The 14,987-nt window shown below is 46.9% G+C and overlaps 1 protein-coding gene across 4 annotated transcripts in view; it reads left to right on the top strand.

Moving 5' to 3' along the window:
• Window positions 1-12,074, top strand: part of lrfn5b (leucine rich repeat and fibronectin type III domain containing 5b) — a 15,987-nt gene extending 3,913 nt beyond the window's left edge. For all 4 annotated transcript variants that reach the window (XM_034899901.1, XM_034899903.1, XM_034899902.1 and 1 more), the window contains 5 exons: window positions 4,275-5,191; window positions 5,914-6,088; window positions 8,052-8,385; window positions 9,934-10,234; window positions 10,363-12,074. In XM_034899901.1, the coding sequence (XP_034755792.1) occupies window positions 4,275-5,191; window positions 5,914-6,088; window positions 8,052-8,385; window positions 9,934-10,234; window positions 10,363-11,058 (2,423 nt within the window). In that variant the 3' untranslated portion in view covers window positions 11,059-12,074. The remainder of the gene's footprint in view (window positions 1-4,274; window positions 5,192-5,913; window positions 6,089-8,051; window positions 8,386-9,933; window positions 10,235-10,362) is intronic.
• The last annotated feature ends 2,913 nt before the right edge of the window (window positions 12,075-14,987 follow it).

Genomic DNA, 14,987 nt, shown 5'->3' with positions numbered 1-14,987 from the left:
GGGGGGTTCCAGGTAACTGATGAAGACAGCCGTAAATATGATCATTTTAGAAAGAGGATGTTATCACATACAGGCTGCCTCATTATTCCTGATTGCCGGAGGCTCCATTGCAACTGCTCCACACCAGTAAAATCAGGCCCACGCCTCGGTTTGCTGCTTCTGTTGGCTTGTACTGCTATGTTAATGCACTCAGCGATGTGGCTTACAGTGCTGCTACTTCACTGATAGCAGAGAAGTGGCGTGTGGTTCCTCAGCAACGAGGCTGTTCTGCAGACCAGCTCTACATTCCCTGACCCAATTCTTTCCCCCCACGACTAAATAAGCTTCTGTTGTGGGCTTTCATCACAAAAAAAAAGATCATTTGACAGTCACAAACTTGCACACACACCTGGTCCACATGCTGTGTTTTCATGTATGATTTATACAGAACACAGAACACAGAACACAGGATTATACATTATTTATTTAACCATTTTGTTGCTGTGAGGTAGAAAACACCGGATCCTGAGGGTCCTTGAAAGAGGAGAAAATGAGCTAATAGATGGAGTGATTATGTATTTCATTTAGCCAGTCCTCACGTCTCCACATTTAGACCACCACATGAAAAGAGCCCATGTAATAGAGCGCATTATATTCACAAAGAGGTGTTTTTTTCTTCCACTTCCTGCACCTGAAACAGAACTTGGCGATCGGCAGATTTGACAGTCTACAGAAGTATTCATATTCTCTTGAGAAGGCCGTATTGATATTCAGAGGTGGTGTTCACGGATTCTGCATTTGCTCTTTCCGGAACAAAATCCTAGGTCATAACTAAGCCCCTCACATCAGGGCGAGTCACATCGGTGCAAGAATTGAGATTCAAAGTCAGTGATCAGCATTTCAATTTGGCCCGTTCCGTCTCCCGCTTGAAAACAAGACAGCGTCTGAAAAATGAAGAGTGTTTCTTGTTTGTGTGTGTGTCGGAGTGATGCTCCAGTCGTGAGATCTCCAGCATATCAAGGTACCAATAAATGTCCTGTGATGTGAAGGAAAACACTTGGAATTGCATAGGGGGGAGTTGTAAATGCTGATGAACAGCACTTCTATTGATTCAGCGGGGTCTGCTTAGTATGCTATACCCCCGGCACACACACACACACACACACACACATGCACACACACATGCACACACACACACATGCTTGTCTGACTGAAAAATTATTTCCACCATCAGAGTGCTACATCAAGTCATTTAGGTTTTTATTACGTGCCAGACTGGGAATCGAAAATGATTCAGTCACTCTCCAAACGTTGAAGCCAATGCAGAATGAGCTGAGTGTACAATCTCCTTCCTTTCATCCCTACAGGGCCATACATGGTAGAATGAGTCCGCTCTGGCCTCCAAACAGAAAGAACCTCAACTGTCGAGGGCTCTTTGTTCCAAATATTATAAGGTGATCTGAAAATGAGACACTGATTACATCTCAGCCAAAACTGACGGTTTCAGTGTTGCCATGGCATCCAGGCTGTCACCCAAGAGCAATCGCATTCTAACATTGGCAGACTCTGTAGGAAAAGGGTGTCACAGCACATACCCTCATCCACAAACACAGATGTCTTTTTAGTGATGCGATCCGTAACGGCATCGGTGTTTGGTCAGGATGTTTGGACTCGGCCTACACGAGCATTTATCCGACAAAATACAATGTCTACCGTGCTCTGTCAGAATATGATCCTCCTCAGCAGCAGCAGCAGCAGCTTCATTTGGTGTCATAAAGCAGGGCCGGCCGAGGACCTGTTTCACTGCTTTGTCGATATCAGTTCACCCCCTGTGATACAACAGAGCTTATCTCTGGCGGTAGCAGACGTCCACTCAGAGTAGCCCAGGTGAGACACTGCTGGGACGCTGCCATGTGCCATAGCATCGACCTGCGTGAAGGCGTAACCAAGCAGACTTCCTCTCATTACCTTCCCCTCGCTGGGCTACTTTCCCCTGATTTCCTGCCCAGACATGGATTGCAGGGGCTTTTCTCACATGAGCTCCAGCATAAGTTAGACCATCTGAAAACATATCCCCCATTAACTCACCGGACGACTGGCATGCAGAATGCTGCATAAGGCTTTTCTTGGCAAATGCTGCCCGAGGGAGACCATAGATATCCTCTCCCACAGTACACTGCTGCTGCTGCTGTGCATGAAAGCCTGTCTCCATTGCTGGGGGTTGTTGTGTAGTGAGCTACCTCTATTAGGACCAAATCCACCCACCGGTGTGTGTGCGTGGGTGTGTGCTGTCAGTCTGTCCTGCACTCTGAGGGGGAAAAGACCTCCTCAGAGGTAGTATGCGCTTGATTGACTATGAAGGATATTCTGGTGAATGCATCAGTAGATTATCTGTTTTCCTGTTTATTTGTGGCCCTCCCAAGTCACCCCACTATAATGAACAGCCTAACCTGGAGGGTAATGATTTTCTGGGGGGAGGGGGTGACATTTAAAGATGAAGTGCGTGATTGATGACTGCATTGATTGATTATCTACTTATTTGTTCATGTACCTGATGAGTGCAACATGTTGTGCAAATCCCTACGGAACAACCATAATTAAATGCAAATTAGGGAGACAGCAACAGACATTTCCTGTCCCCGTCTTAGCAGGGGCAGGGTGGGGGTTGAGGGGGGCCGAGGGCTGTACTTTTGTCCTCGTTGAACAAATGTTGTAGGGATTACCGTAACCGCAACAATTCTCTTCACGTTTGGCTGAGTTTTCAGAAGCGACAAAAAAGCCCCCGTCTCCACAGCGTGAATCAATATCAAGTCTTCAGCGCCGTTCGAGTCTGGAAGTAGAAGGTCCGCTCCGCCTCATTGCACATCCAGAGGCCGTGCCTTTCAGAGTCAGGCCAGAAGGTGCTTGGCACACCAACATCAACACACTTGCGAACACCCTCAGCTTTTTATGCTCTCCACACACACACACACACACCACACCACTACACGTAGCCCTGCAGCACAGCTTGGCGCTGAAGTCATCTGCCATCTTTAAGGAGAGCCTTGACAACATTTAATAATGACTCCACAGTCCATGTCTTAGCAGCTCAGATCTCTGCACCACTGGACCCCAGACTACAATCCACAAAACGCGGCCCTTGGAAACTTGGTAAAGTGGTCCCCTGTAAAAATGGGGCGAGAAAGACACTGATTCATTGCTGCTCGATCAGCAGTATTCCTGAAAATGTTCCACCCAGAATGCCCCAATGAGATCATTCCTCCCTTTGCCATGTTGAGCCATTTTCAGGGAACCTCTTTCCTGCCTCCTTGTCAGGCTGTGACACATTTTATCCAGCTGTCAAAATGCAACTGTTGTCAGAGGATGCCACTGGGCTTCCTTCACCCCCCTCCTCACGTTAAAAACATGTTTTCTTTTCTTTATTACATTTTCCTCATGCTCGACTGTTATTACATCGTGAGTGTGTGTGTCACAGTTCTGGTGCTACAAAGGCTTTTCAAGCATGAAGGTACTCGGTTGGCAGGCTCTTTGCTGAGGCAAGAGTTTTATGCACACCCTCCAAGACTCAATGTCGACAATGGAGACATTACCAGTGGACCACAGAAAGCTATGATCATAAATCAGCCGGTCTCTTCTGTGTTTAAAGGTTAGCCTTTGGAATTTCACTGCAGTTATGGGGATGGAGCTCTTGTTCCTTGTGTTTGATCGGATTGGTGTTCCTTTCTGGGTGCTATAATGGGACACCCATAGGGCTGAATATTACATGTTCTACAAAAAATGACACTAAAATTCAGTTCTAAAAATAATCACAGCTAATGTCACTCTTGCTCTGGTACATCGTCTGGTGCACCTGCAGCGCTGTGATCTGATCTCCGCTGTCTTACTTTTATGACATGCTATATCCCTGACAAGGTCTCGGGATTCATCAAATGGATCTCTCCTTATCCCCCATCTCAGATGGGTGTCATAAGTAAGAGTAGCAGCAGAGATAAAATCGATAGTAAGGCATAGCACATCTTCGCTGAGGCGCTGAGGCCGATCATCCCTTCCTGTTGGCGATATGAATTTGGAGAGAGAATTTGGACTCTCTCAGCTGTGAGCTGGCGGTGATCCTGTTTCAAATCCAACGGGAAAACCTTTCACAGCAGAATCCCCCAATTCCCCTTCTAAAGGGGGAGCTCTTGGCACTACAGTTTGATAAAGACGATACAAATAATCACAGATGTCATGCTTTGTGTTTTTTTAACTGCTCAGTGAATAATAGACCCTTTTATTTGCTTTCTTTTTCTTTTTAGGTGCATTTACCGGACTGAAAAGCCAAATGGAGTCTCTCCTGGTTTACCTGATAGTCCTCGGTGTGGCTGTGAAGGCCCACAAAGTTCAGGTCTGCCCCAAACGCTGCGTCTGCCAAGTGCTTAACCCCAACTTGGCGACTTTGTGCGACAAAAAGGGGCTTCTCTTTGTGCCCCCGAACATCGACAGGCACACGGTGGAGATGCGTCTTGGGGATAACTTCGTAACCAGCATCAAACGCAAAGACTTTGCCAACATGACCAGGCTGGTGGACCTGACCCTCTCTCGGAACACTATTGGCTCCATCGCGCCTCACGCTTTCAAAGACCTGGAGAACTTACGAGCCCTTCACCTTGATAGCAACCGGCTGTCCCGCATCCTCAACGACACCTTCAGCGGCATGTCCAAGCTGCACCACCTCATCCTCAACAACAACCAGCTCACCCACATCCAGATTGGGGCCTTTAATGACCTGACAGCACTGGAAGAGCTGGATTTATCCTACAACAACTTGGAAAGTGCGCCATGGGTGGCCATTCAAAGGATGCCCAGTCTCCACACTTTGAATTTGGACCACAACATGTTAAGCTACATCCCAGAGGGCACATTCTCTGGGCTGCAGAAGCTCAAGAGGCTGGACGTAACGTCCAACAAGCTCCAGAAGCTTCCTCCAGACCCTATTTTCCAAAGAGCAGGGGTCCTGGCCACCTCTGGGATAATGGGGCCCATGTCGTTCGCGTTGAGCTTCGGAGGGAACCCGCTGAGGTGTAACTGTGAGCTTCTCTGGCTGCGGAGGTTGAGGAGGGAGGATGATCTAGAAACCTGTGCCTCACCGCAACACCTCGCCGGACGCTATTTCTGGACTGTTTCAGAGGAAGAGTTCCTGTGTGAGCCACCTCTCATCACCAGGCACTCTCAGGTATGGCCTCCAAATTGAGCTGTGCCCTGTACAACACAACACTCGCTACAATTACACACTCTGAGCAGACATTAGATTCGGCCTTTGTTAACCCTAGGTGGCATTTTGTGCTTTCTTTGGCTGTCACACCAAATATTAGCATTGCGAGCCAAAGACTCTAACAAGACTTGTGCGTCTGAATATTAAACCTACTTAAAAAAATAAAATCAAACTGTGGCCTGTGGAGGTTTATGATGGCTCCGCAGTGAAGCCCTTTTACACAGGGAAAGCTTACAGCGATTTAGCCCTTAATTCATGCATCCAAACAACGTTATCTGATTAAATCCTCGCCAAACAACTACAGCTTTATCATCTCATTTACATTCCTCAGACTTCTTTTGCATAATTGCAATATAAAATTAAGTTTCACTTGGACTCCATCATATACACTGCAATGTACTGTCACACTGATTATCTTGCCTTAATAAGAATGCAAATTCCATATCTAGACTGATCAATTATTGATTACATTTGCAGGGAACAGGAAGCTTTTTAAAACACATTATGAGCAATAAGGGTTTTCATTATAATACAATATCCAAGCCAAACTTACAGCACAAAGTATAACTGTTAATGATAAGTTTAATTTTTGGATTGAGTGCATTATCTAATCAGTGCGTCTCTGTAATTGACATGTGAATATGAAGTCCTCCCTCTAACCGCCTTTCCTCCCTCTGCCTCAGGAGCTGCGAGCTTTGGAGGGTCAGAGTGTGACCCTGCGCTGTAAGGCCAGGGGCGACCCTGACCCTATTATCCACTGGATCGCCCCTGATGGACGCCTTATGTCCAATTCCTCCAGGGCCGCGGTCCACACAGACGGCACGCTGGACATCCTCATCAGCACTGTCAAGGACTCGGGTCTGTTTACACCCCGGGAGCCGGGCTTGTCTTGTTGACTGAACAAAATTAGTTGTTTGCTGGTATACACAGAAGACTATAGGACTGAAGTATTTGTCTACATCAGGTGATAAAGTTTAGAGTGTGAAGGAGTGTTGGCTTCCAAACTGATTAAAGTCACATTGGAAGGACATTTCTTCTTCACTTTGTTGGCTAAGCAGTATACATCTATTTTCAAAAACCACGTGGTTAAATCCTCAAAAATGCCAACATTTTGTTTTTTATAGATATAATTTTTTGGCATTTTCAGCCTTTTTTTTTGACAGGACAGCTGTCAGGGAAGAGAGCGGGGGGGGGAATGACATGCAGCAAACGGCCACAGGTCAGACTTGAACCCAGGCCCGCTGCTTTGAGGAGTAAACCTCTATATATGGACATGGTATAACACTAGGCCTTATATTTATAGATATGAAATGGAACTAATCTTATTGTAACCGCCTAATCTTAGGTCATGGGTTAAATTAAAAATCACTTTACCTAATACTCCTCTCGCTCTCTTCCTCCCGGGGGTCGCGTCTAAATACTGTGTGATACAATCAGAGGGGGCTATCATAAAATATATCACACACTTCCCTCCCTTCATCTAGAAACCTACCTGTTTCCCAACAGCTCAGTCACAGAGCTAAGGCCCCCGGTTAAAACGTCCAAGAATATAGTACCCATTAACCAGTCCCACAAGACTCAGTATGGCCAGACCGGGCAACATTTCCCACAGCACAATGAACAGCAACTTCTGAAATATCCAGTATTCCAAAGGCACATTCTGTTTAATAAAATCTGATATAATTTTTTTAACTAACCAGAAAAACATCGGAGAACCCTTTTGCAAGCACAATAATGTACTCTGAACTGCTGACCTGGTTAAAGAAAACTAAAGTATTCTAGTATTCTGTCTAAAATGGTGTGCAATGGAAATGTCTAAGTGACCCCAAACTTTGGACCGACAGTGCGAAAGGGTAATTTAATACAACCCGGCCCAGCATTTAGCCCATTGGCCAATGTTTTGCGTCTCTCAGCCCTCCCCTGGCCCCTGTCACAGGAGATAAAGGCACAGTCATGGCAACGGAGAAAGGCCAGGCCAGGGGAGTCGGGGGAGGACTGACTAACGTTTTATTTCCAGTGCACCCAAGCACATTCTCTTCATCTTTTTGCGCCGCAATAATACATTTAAAGTGTTTCCTTTTTGGTCCGTTCCCATCCACATTGTTCATTTCCTAACACATTGATTGGGAACTGGAATAAAGGTCAGGGTTTCCCTAGGTTTCTGGAGGGCTTTGGTGCTGTGCTGGGGGTGTGGACATCGTGTGGTTGTGGGGTTTGGGGGACTCCCACAATAATTGAATATAATAATTGTATCTTATTTTACTGGAAACTATGCATTTACATATAATTTTAGACTTCTATCATAACAATATTTATAAAAAAAAACATACACGTTGTAGTTTTTCACATTACACTTATGGGGGTTTTTACACTGCGTGGTATCTACTCGACTCGCCTCGACTCTACTTGGCGAAAATGACATCATCACGCGTAGCTTTGGTGACAAGCCACGCTGAGGCGTTACTCAATCTGCTCTCAGGAGAGACAAGGGGAGACGAGTAGAGACGAGTAGAGACGAGTCGAGACGAGTCGAGACGAGGAGAGACGAGTAGAGACGAGTCGAGACGAGGAGAGACGAGTCGAGACGATTAGAGACGAGGCGAGACGAGGAGAGACGAGGCGAGACGAGGAGAGACGAGTAGAAACGAGTGGAGACGAGAGAGAAAGACTATAGGGCTCCGGAAAGTTTCCAAAATGTCAAACTATTTCTTTAAATATGATTGTATTGCAACTTAAATGCATGTGTGGCCAGCAGCATTTATCCATTTATCACAACAAATATCACCAAGGAGGACAATAACCGATTTAGTTTGTTTTCCAGGTTCCTTCACGTGCGTGGCCTCCAACCCGGCAGGTGAGGCCCAGCAGACGGTGGATCTGGTCATCACTAAGCTCCCTCACATCACCAACAACACGGTCGCAGAGCAGGAGCCCGACCCCGGATCATCAGATATCGCCACCGTGACCAAGACTGGGGCAGAGGTGGGGGGGTTGCCTCTGGGGAACGCCAAGACGAGCCAGGAGAAGAAAGTAGTGATTGCTGAGGCCACGTCCACCTCGGCCCTGGTCAAGTTTAACTTCCAGAGGAGTATTCCTGGAATACGCATGTTTCAGATCCAGTATAATGGCACCTATGATGATTCACTGGTTTACAGGTAAACAAAAAACACCTGACCTGCTAATACAGACCATGAAGTCACAACTGTTTCTTAAAATACTGGCCAAATAATGCTATTTAATCTAGTAAACAAACCTTCAAGGTCCCATCACATGGTGCTCTTTGGATGCTTTTATATAGACCTTAGTGGTCCCCTAATACTGTATCTGAAATTTCTTTTGTGGAGACCGTAGTGGTCCCTAATACTGTATCTGAAGTCTCTTTATATAGACCTTAGTGGTCCCCTAATACTGTATCCGAAGTCTCTTTCCCAAAGCCTTGGTGCAGAATTCCAGCCACTAGAGCCAGTCCCACAATGAGCTTTCCTTAGTATGTGCCATTTCTGATTCTGTAGCATTTGAGGAGGGGGGGGGGGCAAGGTGGAGGCAGGGGACGTAGCCTTGACCAACTGCCACTTTGCTCGTTTTAAAGCCATGATGTCTCTCTCTCATAGGGGGGGGGGAGAATTGTCTGGGCAGGCAAAACAGAGAAATGGGAGGTAACCTTGCCCCTGGTGACCTCATAAGGAGCAAGATCCCAGATCGGCCCATCTGAGCTTTCATTTTCTCAAAGGCAGAGCAGGATACCCAGGGCTCGGTTTACACCTATCACCATTTCTAGCCACTGGGGGTCCATAGGCAGGCTAGAAGAACTCGTATTAATGTTAAAACTGACATTTTACTGCCATGGGACCATTAAATCTAAACCTTAACCCTTTCCAGTAAACTGAAGCTGATTGAAATCATATGTTAAAACTCTCCTGACCCTTGTATTACCTTTAAAGTCCGCCTTGACTGTTTAAATCCCTTTGGGTTTTTAGTCATTAAGAACCTGACTTGGCTGTCGACATGATTATTTGCGGTGCTATTTAATCCTACGTGTAAGACACACTAACGAACTGTATCTGACTCCTTATTCTTCGATTTATAATCTCTCCCTCGCCAGAGTCATTTGCTATGTGCAAAACCTTGATAATGCTTGATCAACAAAATCAAAAGAGAAAGTCAGCACTAAGCTGTGGACTGATGGGAAGATGAAAGAGTAAAAAAAAAGCATCAGAGGCTTCACATACAGTATGCCCATCTGAGAAACTGCCATTATACACAGCATTCTTTCATCTCTGCCCTCTTTCACTCCACATTTAGTGCCAATCACTGAGATATGGCGTTATCAACCACAAAGACCCCTTTTTCTCCAAAGAAACTTCGAAGTCAACGACATACATGGCGTTTGGCAGTGGTTATGGAAAGCAGGAGACATTAGAGAATTGGCTCTGTAATCCTGATGTTGTGAACAAAAGGAAGCGTCCTGCGTCGCCGGCGACTGAAAGCCGCCTTTTATCACTAAAGATGATGGAGGAAAAAAAAGCAAAAGTCACAAAAGATTATGCCTAGACAGATCCTAAATAGCCCTCGAGAGATAAATGATTGTCATTTCATTTTATCTCTTGAAACAATAAACTGGATAATCTGATTTGTTTGTCTCCTTTCATTTAACCCTCCCTAATCCATGTCAGAACTCACACAGCTTTTTTGTCTCACCACAGAATGATCCCCCCGACTAGTAAGAGCATCCTGGTAAACAACCTGGCGGCCGGTACGCACTATGACTTGTGTGTGCTGGCCATCTACGATGACCAGGTGACCTTGTTGACCGCCACCAGGGTGATAGGATGCATCCACTTCACCACAGAGCCGCAGTACCTGAGATGCCATTTCATGCAGTCCCAGTTTCTTGGGGGCACCATTGTGGTTATCATTGGAGGGATTATTGTAGCCTCAGTGCTCGCTTTTATCATCTTTCTCATTGTGCGCTACCGGGTGTGTAACCAAGGCGATGCAGATAAGGTCAGTTTGGCATTATTCCCTCTGTTCTTTTTCTGTTCATTATTTCTGTTGCTATTGAGTCGAGGGAGTCTAATAGAATCCCTTTTCATTTTTCTTTCTCTCCCAATACTTCTGTCCTGTCATGTCAGGCTCTAGAGATGGGGGATATTCGCTCTCTGAGCAGTGATGGACAGCTACAGGGCTGTGGGATTGCCAAGTCCCTCTCCAAGCAGGTCCTGCATCCAGAGAAGAATGACAAGGAGTGCCTCAAAATTGCCCTGCCGTCCACCGAGCCAGCCAAGCAGCGACCGCCGGTCGCCGTAGCCACCACCAAGCCCTCCGTCCCTGACTGCACCGTCTCTACCTCCGCAGCCAGCCACAGCTGGCACCCGGCCTCCCCGGGCGCTCCCAGGCCCAAGCGATTCAGTGCTCCGTCGAAAGCCGTAGAGGCTCGCCGAGCTGAAGCTCAGGTGGATGTCGAGCTGGATAACATGAATCGGAATAACTCGTCGGAGGTTAAAATGACCACCGCCGTCGCCCTGGCTGTTCCCGGCCAGCCCATCAAATGGACTGCTGTTCCCAGGGCTCAGCGTCCCCAACAGGCCGCTCGACATTACATGACTGTACCCGCAGGGGGGGTGAGAGTGAACCGCAGGCACTCCCTCAATGCAGACTCATACATGGAGCGCTGCTACGTGGCCTACCCCAAACCTGGGGCCAGTCTGCGCTCCAAGCGGAGCCTGTCGATGAGCGGAGAGCTCCCGCAACTTGAGAGCACGACAAACATGCGCCGGGCCAGGGACAAGCTCTCCAGGTCTGAGTGGCTTCTGGAGAGCACTTTATGATTTGGAGTTTATGACCCGCGTTCTCTTGTTTTCTTGGATTGGATTTGTAGCCCGCTGTGGAGCAGACAGGGATTTTATGCCTTGTTTTGAGCTTTTGGGCACTCTATTGAGGGGCCTGTAAGCTTCTCTCATATACATGGGGGCCACGCAGGCATAAAGGGTTATGGGAAACGTTTCACATTTGTTTTGTACCTTATAACCTTTCAAAGTCGTCTTTATAACGACATTTGATCAAACTTTGACAAAGGCACAACAATGTATAAAACAACTTCATGTACAAAAATGTTTAGTTGTGTGAGATGCTGTATATCTCAATACAACTATAAGTGTTCATGTGGTATTGAATGCAGTAAACTGGACATACTGTACAGTAACAAAGAACGAGCCATGCAGAGGGTTGGCTTATTATACTCAGTCTCATTGCCTGTAACTTAAAGTGATACAATCTCTGTAGACTTTGAATAGGATTCTTGTCTCCAGCTACAGACAGACGATGACACGTCTTAATTACCCTGGCTTGAGATTACGAATGTGCTTTACATCCCAGAGGTGTTGCAACAGAATGTAGTAGACAGACAGCGCTCCATCTTTTCATCGCGACACCCCCAGACACAGCACAATGCAGTATTTTTTTGGCACAAATCGACTCAGCCTAATACTGCCCTCCGGTTTGAATCGATACATTTTTATCACATAATTACATAGAGACTCAACTCTGATAGGATTCCTGTCGTGACTGATTTGAGCAACAATTGAACCAACACCAACAGCATGACAGGTGCAGGGAGTAATCTGATATTACGGGTGGATGAGATCCAGAGGAAGGGTTCATTTCCATGTTTTTTACCGACCAACATTATCATGTTATGCCGATGACAACCGTTGTAAATTTACTCGTCGATGTAAGAGAAATGATAATCACAAGCGTGGGAGGACGTCAGCTCTTGATTTTGCTGTTGTTTCTGTTTGATGTTTACCAGTATAAATAAACCAGTGATAAAAGGGACAAACTCAGACTTATCTCATTTTCAGCTTGCCGTGTCTATTCTCCCAACTTGTCCTACTTCACAATTAGAGAGCGGGAGAACAAAGCAATAGATGCACTCAGAAATAAGGGTACAGTAGGGGTCCATTTCTGTCCCCCAAGGTACAATCTATACTAACGTACCCCATAGGGCTCATTGTTGGACCTCAAGGAACATATATGTACCTTTTTGAGGGTCAAAAGGTACATATATGTTCCCAAGCAACCCTCAAGGGTACAGTTTTTGTACCCTTGAGGGTACAGCCCCAGTAACAAGCCATTGTACCCCTAAAGGTTCAACTATGTACTTCATTTTCTGAGAGTGTGCAGCCCCTTGTTCGGCGAGCTCTGCCAGCCAAAGTGGTAATGAATTTGGGGTTTCAGTAGTCTTGCAACAACATAATCCCCCTCTCTCTACGAGTGGTGGGCCTCTGACAGACCCCTGAGCCTGTGTGTTTGTTCAAAGAGAGGAGGGATACAGCAGATGAAAAGAGGCCACGCTAGTCACCAGGGACGCCTCTCGCCTGCACATCTCCGCGCTCGACAGCGCTGTTCCTGTGCCCAGCCACTGCAGAAACCTGCTGCAGGAGAGGTTACACACAACCTCCGCAGTGGGAACCCATGCATGACTATTTCTACGGTTACAGTAATGTCTCCATGGCAGCCGGACTAACATGATACACATTATCTGCTGGAATACGAGCTCTGATTCACTGTGTATTTTGGTGGTCGGATGCTGCCTGATTGATTTTTCTATACACATGCACGAGTATGCCTCTTTGAGCATGTCTCAAAGGATACAGCACATTGGGTTAAAACACAGCGTTGTGCAGGAAAAACCTGCAAATTTGATCAGCACATACTTTATGTAAAAACATGAATTGCTGTGACCCAAACAGACAGGATTCATATGCTTTTATTCATTATTTCTCGCTCATTATGGGTGATTAAAATGCTGAGGAGCTTGGCGTGAACCTTGGTTCAGTCTTTGGCGACAGCCAGAGGTGTATGTTAATAATAGATGCATTTCTGGGCAGAGTGAGACAGTGAGACAGAGAGGGAGGGGAGGAGGCGAAGCCGAGGGGAGTTAGATGGAAGGTTTTGTGAAACGAATACGGCGAAGAGGGTGGGAGGCAGAGCGGCAGCGGTGAAGACGAAGAAATAGAGAGGGAGCGAGAGGTGCAGAGAAGAAAGCGAGGCGGCTCAGAGATGGAAAGAGAAGAGAGGGCGCAGGAGGGAGCTGCAGAGTAAGAGAGAACGGGGAGTGAAACAGAACGAGGAGTGCAGGAGACGGAGAAAAGAGCATCCTTTGTAAGCCAGCCATGCAGCCTCTGGCTCTTCGGTATTCAGTGCACCTTCACAAAGGGGGTGAGAGGGGAGGAGGAGGAGGGGCCAGCGGTGGGGTGAGTGGCCCCCACATAGACTTCGGCAGAAGGTCTGGCGGCGAGCAGAGTGGAGTGAGCCCTGTGGCCAGAGCAGAACCGCACGCTCTCCTTCACAACACTGCACGAGCCTGACCCGCTTTCCATGTGTTTTCTGGCCTTTGTGTAGTCTACCTCTTCCCCTCACCACTATCTGCCCCCCCTCCTCTTTGGTTCACTGTCTTGCATTCTGCTGACTCACTCCTCTGCCATGATTCTGAGCAACACCCCACCCACCCAGCCACCCATCGGCCCACTGGAGAGCTGAACCTGCCAATCTCTCGGAGTCTGACCTGACTTCTCCAAACAGCCTGGACGCTCCCTCATCAGGCTGGGCGGACATGATATGCTGTTCCAATGCCAACATGGTGGCCCCGAGGGTTTGTCAGTAGCCCCCCCGGATAATAGTAGCTTCAATGTTCTGCTGATTAAATACATTTTATGCTGTCATCGCTAATGGGCTTCTCATTCCTTTGTGACTTTCACTTGGTTCTGACGGGACGAGTCCCTTTACGGAGCACTTGAACCAATATGGTCTCCAATGGTTCTGTTGCCTACTTAAAGCCAATCATGATGTGCGGAAATCACATTGGGTGATGTGTCCAATTTGTGGTCAATTGTCTTATTTAAAGAGATCATTGGGCCTATTTTAACAAACTGAAGAGCCCATTAAAAATCACAGAGAGGGGATTTACGGAAGCTTCAATCACAGAAGACTGCGGCCCCTTCAACAAGCAACTTTTGCTCGCAGTGCTGCTACTCAGTGTTCCGTTATCTCTGTGCAGCAGTCTTAGTCAGAGACGCACACATGAGACATTGTTCCCCTGGCAAGCATCATCCATGGGAGTACATGTAGAGAGAGAGAGAGAGAGAGAGAGAGAGACAAAGCCTGTGGCCAGATAGACCAAAACACACCACTGATATCCCTCTCAGGGGAGCACATAGAAGGAGGAGGTGGCACAGTGTAAAATATGCACAGGCAATTCCAAAAAGCATGCATTATTGAGAGGAGTAAATGGGTCCAGGATGAACATCATGGCTCATTAATAGTGAATGTGATTACTGTTTCTGGGAAAACAGCAGTCTGGACAAGAGGGGAGCTAATTGAAATGGTCAAATCTAAACTAAAGACTTCCTTGTTTACTCAGCACTAACTGTTACTGTCTAGTCAAACTCATGATTGAACCTGATAACTAACACTGCCAAGCGTTGCGTTCCAGTGTTAATTGCTCGCACTGACAACTACTTCACTTGCACCCGACTTTGCGGATGCCGGGGGTTCAGAGAACGGATGGGGTCATTCATCTTTTATGATCTCAGCTTTGGAGTCAACTGTGCTTCAGTTACCAACAGGATTTTGCCAAAGCCCAGCGACAGAAAATGAGCGAGCATTTTGGAAATCCCACTAGAGAGTGGAGGAGTGGGCTGAGTGAAAGTCCCTCAGCGGGGGTGCTGACGGAGTGACTTCCACTGTTTGACACGCA

This window comes from Etheostoma cragini, chromosome 18, assembly GCF_013103735.1.
Source record: "Etheostoma cragini isolate CJK2018 chromosome 18, CSU_Ecrag_1.0, whole genome shotgun sequence".
NCBI classification, from domain to species: Eukaryota; Metazoa; Chordata; class Actinopteri; order Perciformes; family Percidae; genus Etheostoma; species Etheostoma cragini.
The sequence above is the reverse complement of the archived record's forward strand: the minus strand, read 5'-3'. Positions and strand labels throughout refer to the sequence as shown.